This window comes from Cyanistes caeruleus, chromosome Z, assembly GCF_971803275.1.
Source record: "Cyanistes caeruleus chromosome Z, bCyaCae1.hap1.1, whole genome shotgun sequence".
In the NCBI taxonomy this organism is placed as follows: Eukaryota; Metazoa; Chordata; class Aves; order Passeriformes; family Paridae; genus Cyanistes; species Cyanistes caeruleus.
In genome coordinates this window covers 70,619,894-70,635,424 of record NC_141732.1, presented here as the reverse complement: position 1 = coordinate 70,635,424, position 15,531 = coordinate 70,619,894, and the positions used below count along the sequence as shown (strand labels likewise).

The following is a 15,531-nucleotide window of genomic DNA, read 5'->3' as shown; positions in this document are numbered from 1 at the left end:
ATTAAAGGTCCATGAAGGACTGCCCTGACTGTGGCTCAGCACAGACGGAAGAATGAAGTGGGGGAGGAAACTTTTCAAAAATATTTTCAAAGGCACCCAGCACTTCTTAAAAACAGCAATGCCCACCAGGACAGAGGCAACCCTTTGACTAGCTGGAGACAGCCAACACAGAATCTGCCCACAGGCCGTGTATGGCCAGGAGCTTACCAGATACTCAGGCACAGATTTCCATACTAATGCCCTTCCACTCTCCTCCCTTTTCCATGCTAAAGCTTGCATTGCCTTTGAAGATAATGCATCCCCCAACAAGCAACTGTTGATTGACAGCTCTTCTCTGTAAACAAGTGTCAAGGAAACAAAGCCTTAATGATGCTCTGTCATCTAAGAATACCATAAACAATGTCTGTGTTACTGACAGATAAAAGAGGGCCTTGTTCCTAATGAAGATGATAGACTACCAGAGGAAAACTCACTTCTCAGCTCCGTAGGACTCAGCTCGTATAAGCCTGGGGTATTCATTCAACTTCACTGGGCTTTGCTTGCTCACAGCCCTACTGAGAGGACAAGCTGACACCACTGCTCCAACACAAGGAATTCTCAGGACTAGCAAACAACTGTCAATTAAGGCATCGGTACTGGGAAAGTTCATTGTAGCCTTCTGTGGAAGGGCACTGGAAAATTCAAAGCATTATTAGAAGAGTGCCCTAAATAGTCTGCCAAGACAGCCAATTCAAACATTATTTTTACTCAAAAATATAAAAATTAACCATTTTCTCCCTTTACTTCATCTTGGAAATGTTCCTGTATCTAAGTGATTTCATGTCTGCTCCCCTTCCAAGCGCCACAGTTTGATGCTTCTTGTGTTCTAGTAGTGATTTTCCCTCTGGGATTCCACATCCAAGTGTGACCCAAAATAAACAGTGAGGTCTGTCCCACTCTTCCCATGTTAACACATGCATTATTCAAAAAGGCTCAGAATTGCAAAAGACTTTACAAAACAATTGACCCACAGAACAAAAGATAGAGATTACAGCATCATGTTCTTCAGCCTGCTAAGAAGGTCATGATCTATTTAGCTCGAAAGGAAAACTAAGATTTCACAAGGTGTAAGAAAGAAATGGATTTGGAAATTACATCTTATTTCCTCCAGATCTCTGCTAATTATCTTCTGTATCCTCCTGTCTAACTCTGACCAAATTCCTTTCTGAATCATTTTTTTCCATATATACTCCTGAAAACAGAGACACAGTTACATTTTTTAAAAAAGAACACCCACCACACAATGACTCTGCCACCCACTCTTGTATCTCACACCTATCACTCTGTTACTTCCCTTGCAGGCCATTTTGGGAACATAAAAAATACATCAGCAATGCCTGTGTAATGCCAAGGAAAGTAGGAATACATTTTAAAGTGAAAATTAAAGGGAAATGAAAACACAGTTCCAGATTTTCTATGTTTTCCGTGCAGTATGTGAGTGATTCTTATGACAAACACAAACCTGCAGCACACATCTTTGTTTGGTTCAACATTGCTATTGTCCTGGAAATTAAGAAACTGTCAAATACAAACCAAACAGAAGGAATGAGAAGCAATCATTCCAGAAAGAAGACTAGAACTAGGATTCCCCCTCCACAGGCATCGCTAGGATTTTATTTTTCTCCAATTCAGGACACCATTTGTAAAATGGGGGCAGACATATTCTTAAGCAATTGACTTGGGCAACATTACAAGATAATAATGTAAGCATTTGACACTAAAAATGACAACCAAAAAGGATATCCCATAAAACATATTTATTTAATCAAATCAGTATTTTTCAGTATTGTATTTTTGTTTACCAACTCAAATAACTAAGAAAGCCAAAAATTTGAAGTTTAGGGGTCACAGAGTTTCCTACCATTCATTACCATGGTAAATTGGTGCTTCACTGAGCTTATTAAAAAATGCCTCAGCAACAACAGCATAGTAGGCTGACATTTCATGATGAACCTGAAGTGTCAAGACAAAACAGCATCAGGGAAGGAGCATCACAAACATTCCTGCTCCCAGAATTTGAAAGCTAAGACATTGGTTTTCACCAGCCCTTGGGTTATGAGGATTGAGCATATCAGCACAGTTTTATGACAGTAAACAAGCTATCCATTTCTCCTCATGTCATAGGTTACTTTAGTATCTAAAATAAATACCTCTAATTCCATGGTGTTTACTTACTCTCAGTTCTCCTTTATTCTCCTCCCCTCCTTCACAACAATAAATGGAAAAAAATATTTTCAATAGAAAAGCACAATTCATCCCAGAAAGAAAAAAGAAGACAGCAAAAAACTTAATGCTGAAGAGCAAAAAAATTGGGACCACCAGGATGAAAATAAATCAACACAAGAACTCAGAAATGTGGAGACAACCACAAAAAAAAAGTTCCAGAAATGTTAGGTTTTTATTATGAAAATCAGATTTCATTTCTCATAGCTGACAAAATTATTCATCAATAGATGTCTTCATATGACACTAGATCTTCTGGAAAACTTTCAGGGCAAAGGCAAGCTAAATCACCTTTCCCCAGCTTGTGGCAACCAGGGAAATCAAGATACTGACTCAACTCTTACTGCAGCCTCTTCAGAGCACCAACTTCCGGACTTCAAAAATCATCACATCAAAATTATCATGTTCTTACCCAGAGGCAAATTTATTCAATCATTTATTCAATCTGAATTAATTTATGATTATATATTTTCAAAGTTTCATTTTGGGGTAGGATGGAAATACAAAATCACAAGAGTGATTTTTCTGATACAAGTGTTTTCTCAAAACCTTCAAGTGAAAATAAAAGTAAAATGTGGTGTTGCACTAAGCTAGTTGTTATGTTTGCACTAAAGCTTGCACTAAAGCTGCAAACCCCCTGTTGCCCCCCTGACCAGGTCTGTGGTGTGTTGGATCCTTCCCCTTGCCCCTCCTCTTCAGTTTCACCCCATTGACTGTAGCCTGCTTTCCTCCTCCCCTTTTCCCCCAGTTTAAAAGTCCCCACAGTTTCTCCCTCAGTCTCATTTTTCCCTGGAGTTCATTCTGAGAATAAACTGGGACAGTATCCTGGAATAAAGAGCCTCCTTTTTCTTTCACCTTTGTCCATCATCAAACCTCCTCCTCCCAGTACACAAGGAGCTAGCTGAGTGACCCCTGGGGCTGGGAGAAGAGGATTACAACAGCTGGCGCCCAACGTGGGGCTTTCCAGGAGAATGGAAGACCCCATGCAGCAGCTGGAAATTCATGTGTAGATTGTACAAGCATTGGATCGTCAGCCACCTCACAGCAGCAAGTTGCTTTTTATGCAGCTACGCGTATGAGGGTGGAATCAACAGCTTTTCCTAAGCCTGGGAAAGTTAGTTCCAGGATAAGGACTTCCTACACAGCCCCAAGCCAGCTGACATCCTAGGAAGGGGTGAGTGTGTTCACTGCCAGCAATGCAGTGTGGCAAAAAAGCCACAGGTTTTTGGCTCTGGCGCATGCAGGAACTGCGGTTTTCCAGTGCTGCAGCGCGGCAAGAGAACACGGGCAGGCACAGCAAGCTTGGGGGGGTGAGGGGCATCAGTGGAGAGAGCACATGGCTCCGGTTACATGGGTTTTGGTGGCTCAGCTTTGCATGGCAGTGGGGAGCAGCACCGTTCCTAAGTGGCTGCCAGCTGAGTTTTAAAAGAAAAAAAAAAAAAAAAACATGTTTTTTTCTGCCAGGCAGCTTCGCTTCTTACCCCACTGTTGGGGGGTGGGGGGAGGAACTGTGAAAAAGCCTCCCAGAGCTAGCTGTGAAGTTTTTGCTGTAAAGGAAGGTAGATTGCTATGCAGATAGCTTTTAACATCAGGATGGGCTTACAGCTCTCTGTGCAAGAAAGGAGATTGTTTTCCCAAGTTCAATAAAATGTAGGTGGTGGAAATGTTAAAATTTCTAGAACTCGGTTGAACAGCTTGTTCGCTGGCTGTCTTTCCAGTTTCCCCAGTTCACCCTGCAAGATGTGGATTCTGTCTCTTCCTGAGACAGGATCAGAAACTTATCAACTCTTAAAGTAGAACAGGGAGACAAAGTTGCTTCTAAGTTTCTTCCTTTATTTCTTTTAATTCAGAAAGAACTGGTTAATAGGGAAGTGAAGAGACAGTCACAGCAGATTCCCTCAGTTTCCCCTACCCCTTCTCCCAAACCCTCTGCCCCTGAGCTGAAGGGAACACATGAAGCAGCCTGAGAAATGCAGGACAACCAGCTCAGCTGCTGCTGTCCTGGCTCCCTGCCTCCCACATTCTTTGGTGGCTGTGCACAGACTGACAGAGATCTTTCTCTGCACCTTGAACCTTGGTGGTTACTCCTCAGTTAAAACATTCTGTTAGCTTTAAATGTGGTAACTCCTCCATCCCCTCATGGCCAAGGTCCAAGATGGCCACATGGTGGAACCTCCATCTTACCCTCCTTCTCCTTCCCACAACCCCTTTTACCCACCTGTCCCCACCCACAACCCCTTCCTCCCCTCAGACATCCCTCCCCCCTCCACCATGTTCCCATGGCATGGGTGATGCATGGCATCACCCTGAAACCCTGCCCCCAAGTGCTGCAACCCTGGTTCCCACAACCCCTCACCCTGATCCCATGATGGGCAGGGGGGTGGGTCCATCCCCTGTTCCCACAGTGGGGAGGGGGGTATCCCCACCCTGTTCCCATAGTGGCAGGGTTGGAGGGGTGAACCCCTGCCCAGCTCCCATGGAGGTAGGGCTGGGCCCCTCCCCAGACCTGGTGGGGGACTGGGCAGCCCAGCACCCATGGGGGTGGAGGGGTTTAGCCCCTGCCCAGTACCTGTGGGGGGAGTGGAGGGAGGATCCAGGGAGTGGGGCCCCTGGGGATCAAGAAGAAGAAGAAGCTGGACCCTCAGCTGCTCCTGTCATGTATATTGGTCATTGTATATTGCCCTTCTCATACCAAAACATAAAAGAAATCTGTAAAGCCCAAAGGGAGTTTTGCAGAAATAGTGAGATCTTTAAGGGAATGGTGAGAGCTACTTTAACATCTAATGAGTTAGTTCTGGAAGATCTCTGAGATCTCTTCTGGTGTCTCCTAACCCCTTGAGTTTATCTTTGGGAAAGTACGTGGAAGAGATCTTTAAAAGGGCTCGTGGTTGAACTCAAGCAAAGCACCCAGGATGCAAAAGATGCAGATGATAATGAGATCACATATGAACATCTATGCAGCAAAGGGGTGTGGGCTAAACCCAAGGACCAAGCTCAGGTGTTAACAAAATCCATTTTAGCTAAGATCTGTGGCTTGGCAGAAAAGGTTTCTAACCAATTACTAATGACTGAAACCCAGGGCAGCTACGTTAATGTTAAACAGAAAGTTTTTTGCAGTTTGTTGACCGGCTTCATGCACAAACAGAGAGGCAAGTAGAAGGACCAGTGGCAGAGGCAGAGTGATTAGGGAGATGGCTCAGAGGAATGTCAATGAAACCTGCTGCAGGGTGATCCTGGGACTGCCCATTGATCCTCCCCCCACTATAGCGCAGATGGTAGAAGCGTGTACCAAGAAAGCAGAGCTGTGTGGTGCACAAGACAGAAAACTGGGACTGGCAAACCCAAAGACTGCAGCAGCGGTAACACCAGGAATGAAGAAGCCACAGATGTCATCGGAGCAGCTCCAACACATCATCTGCTTACAGTGCAAAAGGCCAGAACACTACCAAAGACTGTCCTCAAAGCCAAAACCAAAATAATACCAAAAGGAAGCAGCAACCAATGAATGAACAAAAATAACTGGGACTAGAGCGCAGTCCCACCCATTGCAATGATACAAATGTAGCAGGCCCCAAAGTGGGAAAAGCCTCTCTCCTAACAAAAAACGGGGAGGAAGGGAAGTGGAGTGCGGGACTGTGGAAAAATAATCTTGGGGAACTTATGCCTAACAAGGTTTGGCAGCCTCACAAGCGATCCAGTAACTGCCGAAGCTTTTCTTTTCAGATCTACTCAGTGGACAGTCATTGGAGTGGACCTGCCAGACAATTCATGAGATATGGCAGGACTGGATAGTGAGTATTTTGTTACTGGGGACACAGCACACACACACATGGAAACAGAGGTGGCTCCCATGACAATCAAGGGAGATTTAACACACCTCACTCTGCTGGTGCATTGCCCTCAGCCACCCTTCCATTTGGCCAATCATCACCCAGGCCATTCCTATTCCAGCACAGGTCCCAGTAGATGACAAAGCACCTGGCGTCTACTGGGCAGCAGTGGTTGGTGAGGACAAACCCATCATGGGATGCAACCTAACCCATGGATCAGATCATCTCCATGTGGAAGGCTTGACTGACACAGGGGCAGATGTGACGATCATACCTGAAAGGGTGTGGCTGTCACACTGGGACTTGCAACCTGTGCCTGGCAAAATCCAAGGTGTAGGAGGAGTAAAACTGGAAAAAGTCTCTAAGAGCATCATTCAAATTGGGGGTCGGATGGAAAATTGGCCAGTGTTCATCCGTTTGTCACTGACTACAATGCCCCCTGTGGGGAAGAGACATTATGTCCCAGTGGAGAGTCAAATTAGTTATCTCTGAGACTCCCCAGGATTTTTAGAAATTGCCAATGTGGAGCACCCTACCCAAAAGTGAACGTGGCTGGATGACAATCCAGTCTGGGTAAGTCAGTGGACACTTAGTAAGGATAAGCTCAAGGCGCTCGAAGAGCTCACGGAGGAACAATTGGCCAAAGGCCACACAGAGGAAACAACTAGCACTTGGAATTCCCCAGTCTTTGTAAGTCAGGGGAGGATAAGTGGTGCCTCCTTCAGGATCTGAGGGAGATAAACAAAGTAATTGAGGACATAGGGTCACTTCAACCTGGGATGCCCTCCCCAACAATGCTCCCACAAAATTGGCAATTGGTGGTCCTAGACATCAAGGACTGTTTCTTCCAAATTCCCCTACATCCAGCAGATGAGCCTCAGTTTGCTTTCTCGGTTCCTACAATCAACCAGAAGGCCCCAGTGAAATGGTACCACTGGAAAGTTTTGCCTCAGGGAATGAAGTGCGTCCTCCATCTGCCAGTGATATGTGGCTTCATTGCTGTCCCCAGTGCGCACCAAAAAAAGGGAAGCCATCATCCTACACTACATGGATGATGTGTTCATGTGCACCCCCGATGACACTATATTCCAACGCACACTTGACGTAGTGGTTAAAGTTCTAACCTCTGCTGGATTCCAAATGCAGGAAGACAAAGTTCAAAGGATGCCACTTTGGTAGTACCTGGGCTTGGAGATCACTGCATGGACTGTTGTCCACAGAAACTGGAAACTGTTAGTGATCCCAAAACCCTAGCAGATCTCTATTCCCCGTGCGGGTCTTTGAACTGGGTCAGACCCTGGCTGGGTCCTTGTAATGAGGACCTGGATTCCCTGCTCAATTTATTGAAGGGGGAGAGAGAGCTGCTTTCTCCCAGGGAGCTGATCCCAGAGGCAAAAATCGCAATTGAAAAAGCAAAAAGGGCTTTTTGCCCAAAAAGAGACAGGCTCATCACTATAAGCCTGAGCTGCCTTTCCAATTCATTGTCCTGTCCAACACTTACATGGGTTGATATTCCAATGGGTCGAAGGGCAGAGAGATTCATTCTTAATTGTAGAGTGGGTCTTTCTCTCCCACCAACGATCCAAAACCATCATCAAGCCACAAGAGCTGATGGCTCAGCTGATCTGAAAGGCCAGGGTGAGGCTGTGGGAACTGGCTGGTTGTGACTTTATGTGTATTCACATCCCAGTCAAACTTTCTGAGGAGGGAAAGCACTCTTCTGAGAAGCTGACAAAGATGTTTGAGCATCTGCTGCAGAGCAGTGCTAACCTCCAGTTAGCTCTGGACAGCTACAGTGGACAAATATCAGTCCACACCCCATCACACAAGTTGTTTCATGAGGAATTCCACCTCATTCCTCGTGAGAAAAGGAGGTGTAGGCCACTCAAAGTTCTTACAGTGTTCACTGATGCAACTGGGGAGTCCCACAAGTCGGTGATGACTTGGAGAGATCCTCAGACTCAGCACTGGGAAGCTGATGTTGAGTTTGTGGGGAGTTCACCCCAGGTAGCCGAACTGCCTGCAGCCATGAGAGCCTTTGAGAAGTTCTCAGAGCAAATCAATTCGGTCACCAACTCAGCCTATGTGGTGGGGCTAGTGTCCAGGGCAGAGCAGGCAGTTCTCAAAGACATTGAGAAAGAACATCTCTTTTGGTTGCTTTCAAAACGAATTTATTTAGTTTCAACTTGAGAGCATCCCTTCTATATGATGCATGTGAGGTCACATACTGATTTTCCAGACAAAATCACAGAAGGGAACTGCAAAGCTGATTCCCTTGACGCCCCAGCTGAATGGGTACGTCTTCCAAACGTCTTCCAGCAGGCTAAGCTGAGCCACCAGCAATACCACAAATCAGATTGTGCCAGGACTGATCCATCAGTTCCAACTAACACGGAGTCAGGCTCAAGCCATTGTGGCCACCTGTCCCAGCTCCAGGCCATGCCATCGCTGGGTATCGGGGTTAACCCCCAAGGCCTTTGGAGCTGCGAAGTGTGGCAGACAGACATCACACACATTCCCAGTTTTGGTTGCCTTAAATATGTGCATGTGAGCATTGACACATACTCAAGTGCGGTTTATGCCTCAGCCCACACAGGGAAAAGGTTGTGCATGCCACAAGGCCTGGTGCAGGCCTTTTCAGTGCTGGGGATCCCTAGGGAAATTAAGACTGTCAATGGCCCAGTGTATAAAGGAGTTGCTAGAATTTGTCCAGCAGTGGGGGGTGGAACATAAGACTGGCATCCCCCACTCCCCCACAGGTCAAGCTGTGGTTGAGCATACCCACCAGACACTCAAACAAGTCCTAGCCAGGCAAAGTAGTGGAACAGGGTGGATGTCTTCACAGCAAAAGCTCTGCAAAGCTATGTTTACCATCAATTTCCTGAACTGTTCATTTGATAACACGAATCCCCCAGTGGTTCGGCATTTTAACAGTGGTGATCAATTTAAGTTGACACAGTGTCCACCGGTCTTAATCAGGGACCCAGGAACCTGGCAGACCAAGGGGCCCTATGAACTTGTTACCTGGGGGTGTGGCTATGTGTGTGTGTCCACCCCTGCGGGCCCACACTGGATACCCCAAAAGTGGGTAAAGCCTTTCGTTCCCAAAAACCCAGCTCCAGCAGAAAGGGATGAAAAACAAGCAGCAGTCCCTTCCAAAAGAAGACGCTGACAGAAAAAAGGAGAGGAAACCTTCCTGACACCCGGTTACTCACCGGCAGACACACTCTAACTGTTAACATCCTTTAAAAACATTTGGTTTTTCCATTTAGAGAGAACCTACCTCCCACTCAACCTCGTGATGAGCCCTATCCCAGTTGGTATCCTGTTCACGCTGAGCAGTCTGACAGCTGCATGGATCGTCCCTCAGCCATGACAGAACATCTGGGTGACCCTGGCACAGATACTCCAGCAAGAAAACATATGCCTGTCCACTGCAGCAGCAAAGGACCCTATGTCCACCTGCCTGGTAGGGATTCCACTGCAGGCTGGAGAATTTCCAGCCAGCTTTGACACTCCTATGCCTAACACAGGTCCCAAATCACACAGCATCCGACTATGTGAAAATCGTACCTGGTGGGCTGTAATGATTAGGAACCCTGTTAAAGAGTGGCTATCAAAACTGCCAAAAGCAGATAAGGAACCCCAGGAATTAGAACTATTGGATTCCTCCCTGGCACCTTACTGTATTCACTTTACTTACAACTCATTATCTGACACTAGAGCTTTTAACAACATATTAAAATTTTGAGAAGAATTCACTGCAAAAAATGGTATGATATTCTAAGTCATGTTACAGCAGGCAAACCATTCCATTTACATCCAAAAAAATCTCTCTAAGGGCTTGTTCCTAATTTGCAGAGACAGGACATGGGCAGGAATCCATCTCAGCTTTTAGGAGGGCCATGTACCGTAGGGCGGTTGTCCCTGTTAGCACCCAACCAAACCCAAATTACCAATTGGGTTCAGAAAAACAATTTGACCAACAAAGTTCATAAAAGAAACACTGACGGTTTGGATCCAAACTGTGATTCTGAAATTTGTCATCAGGACAAATCAAAAAAGAATTGCTGCATCCATATTTCTTCCATGGGTCGCAGCTGCCAAAGCTCTAGGTGAGTTAGGACACCTAGAGAGCTGGGTAGTCAGACAGGCAAACTTAACATCCAACACCCTCAGCCCCCTCCTAGAAGACAAGAAAATCACCAGGCAAGCCACTCTTCAAAACCAAGCTGCCATAGACTTCCTCCTGCTGCTGCATGGGCACAAATGCCAGGAATTTGAAGGATTTTGTTGCTTAAACCTAACCGCAAAAGCTCCTAATGTCCACTCAGTCCTCCAAGAGATGAAGAGTTTGACTGGACAAGTGAAGCAAGAATCCAAGGACTGGTTTAGTGAATTGTTCAAAGGCTGGGGACTCACAGGGTGATGGACTTCAATAGTTAAAACAATCCTGTTGTTTTTTGTTGTTTTGTTCCTAATAGTGTTGGCGTTCGGGATTATACGCTGCTTGATTTTAAAAGCCCTTGGCAATTTAATCCCTGCCACCTCAGAGGTCAACCACATAGAACTAATGGATCAAGAACAATCTAATGGGCCCACCAATCATGAGTGGTGGTCAAATTCATGGTCTGCATCAGAATAAGACCCTTCTTTTAACTTTATATAATTAAAACAAGGGGGAGATGTGGTGTTGCACTAAGCTAGTTGTTATGTTTGCACTAAAGTGGTTTCTCCCTGCTGCCCCCCTCCCTGAGTCTGTGGTGTGTTGGATCCTTCCCCTTGCCTCTCCTCTTCAGTTTCACCCCATTGGCTGTAGCCTGCTTTCCCCCAGTTCAAAAGTCCCCGCGGTTTCTCCCTCAGTCTGTTTTTACCCTGGAGTTTGTTCCAAGAATAAACTGGGATGGTGTCCCGTAATAAAGAGCCTCCTTTGTCTTTTACCTTTGTCCATTGTTGTACCTCCTCCCCCCAGTACACAAGGAGCTAGCTGAGTGACCCCTGGGGCTGGGACAATCAAAAAGTTTGTAACACAAATGAAAGGATAACTTTAAAGGATATTACTAAGCTGGATTTAAAATGCAAATTGAAGTTTTTTTAGTTCTTGTTGCAGACTAAATACTTCCAAAGACATAATGAATATCTAGCACCTCATTTTCAAATTCTCATCCTAATGAAAAATAATAAAGACATTCTAATAAAGCACAGAACAAAACAACCAAGGAAACTACTTGTATCATTATATCTCCATTTACTTACTGACCCTGTATGACCAAAACATGTTTCAGGGAAATTTTGATAAGTTGGTCCCCACTGGAAATGTAACTTAGAAAATAAAATCCCTGATCGTCATACCTGTGGGACTGAAATTTCTGGCCTCAAGCAATGGCTTGTTTCTCCAGGCAACATGCCAAATGTTTTATCAGCACTTTTGTAAACTCCAGAGTTTCCTATTTCATATATACCAGTGCTGTCTTCATGTTGCTTCTCACACACTGCCAGAAGACTTTCCATAGTTTTTGAAAGCTTCATACAGCATGGAACACACTTTGATACTGATCACAAGGGAAAGGCATCAGTCCCTTGCTTCATAGGCTCTCAAACACCGTCATTTGCCACTCCAGGATCAAGGCATGAGAACATCATTTCATCATCACCTCTGCCTGCACACTCCACAAACACTTTGGGTTCTGCCTTTCAAGAATCACATGTGCCTGTTTTCACACCTCCCTACATCCCCTTCACACTTAGACAGTTTGTTTCTTCTTCCCCTCCAGAAAGGCACACCCAGCCTCATGCTCTAGCACAAACAGGAACCTAAGCTGTTGTGCCCAGAGAAGCTACAAGAACCAGCATGGGACACCAGTGAGACAGGCTTCTGTTCATGAAATCATTTATTCAGCATGGGAACAAACTCAGATCCAGAGACAGAGAGCAGGATGATGGGTTTTGAGGGACAGAACCAGGGTAGAGTTCAGGGTCAGGAACCACCAGGAACACAGCAAGGGAGAAACCCCAGGGGCTCAAACCCAACCAGAACTCCTGGGCTGCCACCCCATGAGGGGTCTGGGGTGCGGCAACTCTTCCAGGGCTCACAGGGCCCAGGCCCCAAAGCAGAAGTTCAGAATTCACACTAGCCAGGCTTTACAGCCACGCCTCTCACTTTAACAATGCTTAGCTGAAACTAAAGCTTTGCCTCCCTGAGGCACCTCACACTAAGCCATGGCCATGATTAAAAACATCAAAGCATGGGGAAAAAAAGGCTTCCATCTCCTTGCCTCAGTGTGAACTACAGGATACTGAGAAATGTTCAACTTCAAGCTCCAGCCTTAGGAGTGCTCTTTGACATGAGGGATGCCTAGCACTGGTTAACACTTGAATTCAAAGCTCTGGCTAAGGTTGCATCTAACCTATCACTCATATCTGAAGCTGCAGCGCAGTTCATAAGGAAACAATTGCGTTTCCCTAGCTAACTATCCATGGCTTGGATTCACAGAGCAATTTCAGTGTACTTGAGCTACATTCCTTTTAGAGGAAAACAGAACAGAAGCTCCAGATGCATTGGAAAGGCAATCCAACTACTAATGGAATCAAAGCAATGACTCGATATTTGGCTGGCTTCAAGCTGTATGACTGATAAAACCTTCATTCCAGATAACAAAAAAAACCGAAAAAACCTAGCCAAAAGTAAATGCCAAGCCTTTTGGGCCTCAGCATTACCTTTTGACTTCCTGAGTCTTCAAAAAAATCCAAACAACACCCATAGAATTAAACTATTTTTTCTGAGTCAGGTATCAGACTGGGTCATCCAGTTTCTTAGCAGACATATTTGTACCAGCTCAGTTCTAATGACACCAGAAATAGCCCATAACCCCAGTAAAAGCCACACCACTTACCAGGCCACTGCAAGTGCTGATTGCTGCTGTCCCACTGCCAGAGCCAGGCTGCCACACTGTGCCAAGGAAGTGGCAAGGAACTCCCGAGCGAGTTGAAATCTTCGCTCTGGTGTGGTTTCCACGTCTCCTTTCTACTATGTAGTTATGGGAAAGAAATCCCATGTGGACAGTCAAGTTAAAAAACAGATCCTTCTCCTCATGATTAATTTTGTAATATACCACATTTTCACTTTTTCCAAGATGTCTCTTCTTCCTTGGGCTTGAGATGTGATGGTGTAGATTAAAAGAAAGAAAATGCCCACTTGCATCTACTCTTGCTGGATGAACCACATGGTAATCTGGCACTGTCTTCACAAATTGCTCTGAGAGAAAGGAAAAAAAAAAAAAAGAAACAAAACTAGAATGAGGGAGTCTGTTCAGATCTCACATAATTTAAAGGAAAAGTCAAAAGTGAGAGCAATTCACCCCAACATCCGATTGACACAAAGGGAGGCAGTGCACAGACTACCATGGAATACATTCCTCATTTGGGCTTTCTAGTCTCCCATTGTAACACTCAGTTTAGAAGCTAAACATTCGTCTTTTCAAACATTTTGTCACCACTCATATAAAAGACTGACTGTCACACACATCCCCCCTTCCCAGTCCCACAAGGGCTGGGAACCATCCATGTCCTAGGTCTCCAGCACATGACACTCTTATCAAGGAGTGTGATCTTCACACATTGAAAAAACTGGCCACCTGAAATTGGACACAGAGCCTTGCAAACATACAAAGGTGAAGAGAACACAAATTGGCTTGATTATTTTTAGTAACAGCATCTCAGTAGCATCAGCTTTGGCAGCTGTTGCAGCTGCAGTTTCCAAATTTCAAAGAAGGATTTGAAGAGACTGAAGTAATCGTGCTCTTTTGTATCAGGAGTTCCAAGCAGGGTAGGATTGGAAATCTTACCACTTGTCAGAATCTAGCAGAGGAAGAGAGCATTACTGACATTGTCCCCTGCTACAACAGGAGAAGAATACATAAGAAGAAGATACAAAAGAAACACCACCTGTACCAAGTTTTATTTATTTTAAGTTACTGTGAAATGCAAAAACCCCATGCAAACAACACAAATCCATGTAAAACACAATCCATAAGAACTCATGCCCTAGGCCAGATCTGATGAATTCTACCCAAGAAATGACAGTCTGAGTATTTTTAATTAAAAAGAAGTTATGATGACACACATTAATCCAGTTCTTCTTTACGCAGAGTTGCTTTTCATACCCAAAATCCCAGCCACTTACACATGAAGTGACTACACTTCATTCATTAACTAAGCTGCTTAACAAAGCAATTAGGCTGTTCCAGCTGCTTCCAGGCTAGGTCTGGTTAGGCAATCCTTTTAGAAGCACTTCTCCCTCCACTGCCTGTTCCTTCAAAGTCACAGAGGAAAAATCCTGCCTAAGCAGGCAGCTGTCTAGATTCATCCCCTTCTGGAAGGAACACATCTCAGCTGTCCTCATTAGTTTAAGATGTGGCTGCTTGATTTTCCTCAGGCCACGGACCCCTGAGACACGTGCACTGAAACCCTTCCAATTGAAATGAAAGCAAAACAAAACACACAAAACCCCCGGCCTCCCAGCATATACACAACTACATCAGAAATCTGCCCTAGTGTCAGAAGCACCTTTACTTCAGAAGCAAGCTTATTCACTCACACAACAGATTTCTTTGTACAGAAGCCTTCCCACCAGCCTGCAGTGATTTGGAGCCTTTGCAGGACAAGCCACAGATGTGGGGTTTTGGGCCTTCACAAAGCCAGGTCTTGACAACATGGACACTAATGCCTACCACAGGTTCTGAGAGACATCTGCCCTTGTCCACATAAGGGGACTGAGACATTGACACTCAGTGCACACCTTCATGCCTGCAGTTTGCACAGCCTGTGGACAGCACAAAATATGTGAGATGTCTGATAATTCAGCAACTGAAGCTAAACCATGGTTCCCTCTACTCACACTCCACAGTGAAGCAGGAAAAAAAAAAAAGACAGGAGGAAGAGATGAGAAACACTCAAAAATACAGCTTATCTGCAGATGTTAAATTGTGAGACTTCTGGGAAGTCCCACATCCCATACTGTGCTAGCAAAGTCAGACTAACATAGAATGCTGCAAGACCAGGCCCCCAATTCTACAGTTTCCAGAGCAACACATTAAATAATCAAATTAAATTCCTAAAAAGAAAACTTACTCATTTACTGTCACTGTGCTGTTGCCTGATGTCTTTGAACCTTATTTGTTCTGGCCTAACTGCTGAACTCCACGCAAGACAAATACTTATGGTTTTGGATTTAAAACTATGCAAGGAAGTTTTTTACTTCACATTACAGCAGGTTATTTACAGAGGTTAAAGAAAAGTAGACCATCAGCGTAAGTAAGATGGAAAATAATGCTGAAGCACTGTATTATCAAAGCAGAGAAACTGAACTTCTTCCACATGCTTGTTAAATACTTGTTTAGTCACTGGAGAGGGGAATTATGCTGCAATAATAATGAACTGT

General features: G+C 44.9%; 1 protein-coding gene across 1 annotated transcript in view; it reads right to left on the bottom strand.

The window, feature by feature from the left end:
* The window catches only part of ADAMTS12 (ADAM metallopeptidase with thrombospondin type 1 motif 12), a 159,497-nt gene that overhangs the window by 141,071 nt on the left and 2,895 nt on the right, over positions 1–15,531 (bottom strand). The window contains exon 2 of the mRNA XM_086867666.1: positions 12,986–13,347. Within this exon, the coding sequence (XP_086723792.1) occupies positions 12,986–13,347 (362 nt within the window). The remainder of the gene's footprint in view (positions 1–12,985; positions 13,348–15,531) is intronic.